At 43.7% G+C, this 5000-nt stretch overlaps 1 protein-coding gene across 14 annotated transcripts in view; it reads left to right on the plus strand.

Annotated features, from left to right (window-relative positions):
• Nucleotides 1-5000, plus strand: part of EHBP1 (EH domain binding protein 1) — a 208428-nt gene that overhangs the window by 175450 nt on the left and 27978 nt on the right. For 2 of the 14 annotated variants that reach the window (XR_004749520.1, XM_035322061.1), the window contains exon 23: nt 2791-5000. This exon is cut by the window's right edge. The exons of 11 other annotated variants lie outside the window; for them this stretch is intronic. Coding sequence is in view for 2 of the 3 variants with exons in the window: in XM_035322061.1 (XP_035177952.1) it covers nt 2791-2835 (45 nt within the window). In the remaining variant the exon portion in view is untranslated. Of the gene's footprint in view, nt 1-799; nt 807-2100; nt 2105-2790 lie in introns of all 14 variants that reach the window. One more of the 14 variants, XM_035322062.1, reaches the window with a different exon arrangement.

A 5000-nucleotide genomic window follows, 5' to 3' on the forward strand; every position in this document is an offset into this window, starting at 1 on the left:
ATAAAAATCCCATTTACTTTCTCAGCTCAAAGACACAGTTTAGGAAAAACAAATAAGAAAAGTGGAGTTTCTTACTTATGGTTGACTTTATAGCCTCGAGTGCAAGGATTCTCCAACTTTCCTAACTAGGGATCACATGTTAACAGAGAGACTATCTTGTGTAACACCTCTCCTGCCAATCAATATCCCATTTGTCATCAGACACTATCCCTGTGGCAGCAACTGCAATTGCTTACATGGAAAAGTAGTATTAGGAGGTAGGGTTTGGTTTGTGTTTTTTGTTGTTGTTGTTTTGTTTTGTTTTTAATGGTCTAATGTGATACAGCCTTGTCAGAGGGGAATAAAACAAACAAACAAACAAAAACATCTTTTTGCTGTGCCATTTAAATGCTGTTGTGTCAGCTCTGCTTCTTTGCCCCATACATAGTCCCCTTCCTCCAGCTCCTTGTATAGCTTGTTCTCCTGCAGATTCCTCTCCCACCTCCTCCTCCTTCCCACTCTGGTACCTACTGGAGTTGCTTCAGAGGATCATCCGTGTCTCATCTCATCAGTGGGTCTGTTTGTCAGGAAGGCGCTTATTCTTCTTCACTACCTCTCTTCAGGAAGTAAATCCTAACACAGACAAATGGCAGCTTGTGCTTCTGCCTCAGTCCCAGCTTCTTCCGTAAAGGTCTGAGCTTCTTCTCCCAAGTGTCTGTCTGTCTGACAGAGAAACCTGGAAACAAAAAAGATGAGTCAACGCTGTGTGACCTGCCAGCTCACCACAGACCACTAAATGGTTTGTAAAGCAAAGTTTGCAGAAGAAAGTAACTGCAGGCTGATAGCTAGAAAAGCCCTGAAGGGCTGTTGATGCTGATCTTGGGGTTTTGCAAATGCTCCCCTAGGTGTTGGTGCATACCAGAAAGGTGAGAAACAAGAAATGCTGGCATCTCTCAGAGCTGTAATGAAAAGTCTTGATATTTGCTTTTTTTTTCTGAAAATGCAAGCTTTAGGAACCAGGAGGTCACATGGCCACATGTAGCTTAAAGGTCCTGGAAACAGACCATAAAGGACAAGAACCACAAATGAATTGGATGTGTATTTAAAATACTCTTTTAGGCAAATCTCTTCCTTAATGTTGTACTGCTTGGGGTTGTAATACTAGAAAGCCTCGGGCAAGTAGGAGACTCTGCTGGCCTTATTCAACAGCTGAAGCAGGATGCTGTGTTTGTACCACTGTATGGAGAAGGCCTTGTGCTGAATTGCCCCCAAAATGTTTGCAGGATCTTGTGTCCCCATCGGTGTTATGAGTGCATTTTGTACTGGGATTCCCAGCTTTGTCTCCGCATATGCCAAAAGCACACAAAGCCCAAAGCAGCACAGGACTGGGAGACTCACCTCACGGCCTTGGAATTAAATTCAAGGAGGAGGTGAGCATGGTCTGTTCGTCCCCGTTGTGTCTGCTGGGGCCTGGACCATCCTTTCCTTCTCCACTGTGCTTGGCCGTGCTCTTGATTAGACTTGTTCTGGGAAGAAAGCTCTGTCCCTTCCTTCTCATCCTCCTCCAGCACAAAACTGGGGGTGTTTATTTTCCAGTGGGGAGACTCTTTGCCACCTGGCAGCTCTTCGTTCTCTGAGTTTGATTCCTTTTTGTTGCTCGGCCAGGAGGGATTGTTCCAGGCTGCAGCTTGAATTTCTCTTCTGGCTACATCCGTTTGACAGGAAGGGACTTTGTCTCCTGCTCCCATTAATCGAGGCATTAAAGCAGATGGGAATTTCCTTACTACGGACTAGGAGGAAGACCAGAAACATGTAGTAGCTACCCCTTGGAAGATGAAGGCTTTGGGAATCTTGGAAGAGTCCACAGTTTTTACCCAAAGGGCAGCAGCTGTGAGTATAGACAAGGTATGTTCTTGGTTAAATTCCAGCTTGTGGCAGTGGCTGCCTCAGTTAGACATGCCACTTCTTAGTGAAACTTTCTGGCACTTACAATTTCAAATAAAAATTTGAAAATGCCCCGTAGCTTTGCTGGCACACCAGGGGCTGCAAATAGCTGCAAGGAGGGGATCCTGGAGGTTCTTCAGGCCCCACCGCCTCCTGACCAGGAGGAGAGGAGACTAGCACAGTCCAATCTGATCTGGTCCTTAGGGCATGATCTGGGTCACAGAGGTGTCCCTTCCACTGCTGTCTGCTGTGCAGGATTAGGAAAAGAGAAATCTGACGGAAACAGGGTTGTAGAAAAAGAGCCCAGGTCCTCATTACGCGTACGTTGCCATTTTCTGGCCCTGCAGACAGCTTTTTGGCTGGGGAGCTGCGTTTCTGGCTCCCAGCCAGAGGGGAGCTGCTATTTTCAAAGTTCGTCAGCCAGGCAAAGAGTTTGGATCCAGCTGAAGCTTTGCATTTCCAGCGCCAGCTGCTCCTGATTTGACTAGAAACACTTTCCTAAGATGTGTGAAAAAATAAAAGTTATTAAAATTACCGGCTTGCTGATTTCCATTTGAATCTGAATAGTCACACTCTTATTAATATCCTGTAATTTATGTCGCTGGTGCCGTACCTCAGTCCTTGGTCTTTGCGCTTAAAATGAAAATGTAATCTCACCTTGTTCCAGTGAGATGGAGTTTGCTGGTACATGGCAAAACTGGGAGGGCAATCAGTGTTTCAGTGTCTTGAACTCGGTCAAATAAGCCCACGGCACGTTTGCTCACACCGTCTGGAGGCAAGTCGGAGTTACGTGCCTAGCAGGGGTTTTGCTACGCACACCGTATGAAATTCAGCGGGTTCAGAGGAAATGCAGCACAGAGGTTAAAGGAAGAGGAGGAAGTTGTATGGCTGAGTATAAAAATCACAATTTAATAGCATTGATTTCCCTTCTTGCTCTATTATAATGGCTTGACACCAAATGATGACAGGGGTAGGATTATCTTGCTTTCTTCGGGATTGTGCTTCCCCATGTTGTGCCGAACCTGTTATGGACAAAATAGTTTTGTCTCTACTTCGGTGACAGCATCCTTCTCCATTGTGAATTCTTCTGTCATTGTATTTCGAGGTGTCTGTCATCTTGATATCGAAGTGCCAATTAAAATGCAGAATTATCGCATAATACAATTAAAATAAAAAACAAAGAAGCCCAGTTTACAAATCTCTAATCTAAAGTTAGCTCTTTTTCGGTCACTATTTCTTCACTAATTACAAAAACAACCGGTTTAAAAAATTGCAGCTATCAGATATTTTGTTATCTGACCACAGGGTATGAAGTGTTTTTAATTGTTTTTCTGATTAGCCACAAGCTCCCAAATTCAAGTAGAAGCATATTTGTATTTTCTGTATGAGATCCTCTACCTTAGCAGTGGCTGAGCACGTTTGTGGTACCGTATAAGGATTAATGAAATAAAAAAAAAACCTCTGCTGCTGCTGATTGACCACTGATGGTAAATGTAATTGAATTAGCAGTGCACTAAAATAAATGTAGACAAAATAAATATAGACAAGAAAATCTGGTGAAAGCTTCTGTAATGTTTTAGATTAATAGGCATACAGAATTCTTCACATTTTTTATTACGTTGTCCCTAGATGAATTCAAAGTAATTGGGGTGGTTAATTTTATTTACACAGAGCCGTTCACAGCGCATTAAATAATAGAGATAATTGAACAAGAATTGTCAAGTGTGTACTGATATCAGACATATTACAGAAGGGAATGTGCATAAAACTTCATTTCTATGCAGCCATTGTTTATGGTAATTAAGTACACAGATTTATCCCTTGGTTGCCTTCCAAGCTTATGGCAACTGCTATTGTTGTGCTCCATTAATATGTAATCAGGAAATAGTTTAATTTTCTAATCTGCAGTTTGAGAATTCACTTTCTAACAACTCTTAATTACTGCATTGCCCTAATGATGCTCATGGTTAGGAAAACTGAACCAATAAACTCCGTGGAAGAAGCCAGAGGGGATTATACTTCCAGAGGTGGTGCTTACTTAATAAACTTGTTATGCCTTCACCAGAGGGAGCTCAGTGTCCTTCAAAAGCATCTAATTTTATATTTCCGAGTTGTACGTACCCATGGTGTGAAGAGTTAACCTACGGTGTGCGCTGGGGGTGGCTGTAAACGTGAGTCACTAGAGAACCAGATAAGCGATGCTATCACCATTTTGGTATTTTTCCGACTGTATACTAATTGTAGAGTTTAATTGCATGGGAAATAATGCAGGTGGTTCAACCTATTGTTTTAAATAGTCCTCATGGGTTTATTTTTGTCAAGTTTGTTTTCTTTCATTAGCCACATTAGCTAAACACCGTATCGGAAGATCTTTCACGCAAAGATAAGCTCCTGAATATTGACGGTTATCTTATGTTTGCTGTCTTCAGGGTGAATCTTAAAAAGTAAAAGGTTTTTAAAATTGTTTCCTTTCTCCAGTGGCCCATCGTTCACTGTGATTGCCATTTCCTGGCTGCTGCTTCACCTAGCGCAGCTCCGACGAGGGCACCGCAGTTACTTGGGGTTGGTGGCACTGCCCTGCGATGGGAAGGTAGCCCAGCCCTGCAGCACCCGGCCCTATAGGTGAGAAGATCAGAAAAGGGAAGAATTAAAATCTGCTGCGATCCACCATGCCTGGGTGTCTGGTACACCTGGGCTTCCCCCTAGGAAAACCCCGGGTCCTGTGTGGTGGGGCTGGCAAGCCGACTTTCTGGCAACCAGATGACTTGAGGGTCTTCTGCACGTGTTGCTTTTCTTCCGTGTGTGGGGTGGGCTGCTTTGGCCAAGACGTACCCAATTTCAACACCGCAGGTGCTCGACGTGGGAGTGGGATTGCCATCTCCCAGCCACTGTTTCACCTCTCCTTTTTCAGCGTGTAAGCTGCCTCGTCAATGGGACTAATTACACCGGGAACCAAACAGCAAACATTAGGATCGCTGTAAACACATATGTTGTGTCACTGCAAATTAACTCTTCCCGAGCTAAAAAGCAGCATACGCTTTGTTGGTGCGTGTGAAAGGCAAGCCACATGTATTAAT

Source organism: Oxyura jamaicensis, chromosome 3, assembly GCF_011077185.1.
Source record: "Oxyura jamaicensis isolate SHBP4307 breed ruddy duck chromosome 3, BPBGC_Ojam_1.0, whole genome shotgun sequence".
NCBI classification, from domain to species: domain Eukaryota; kingdom Metazoa; phylum Chordata; class Aves; order Anseriformes; family Anatidae; genus Oxyura; species Oxyura jamaicensis.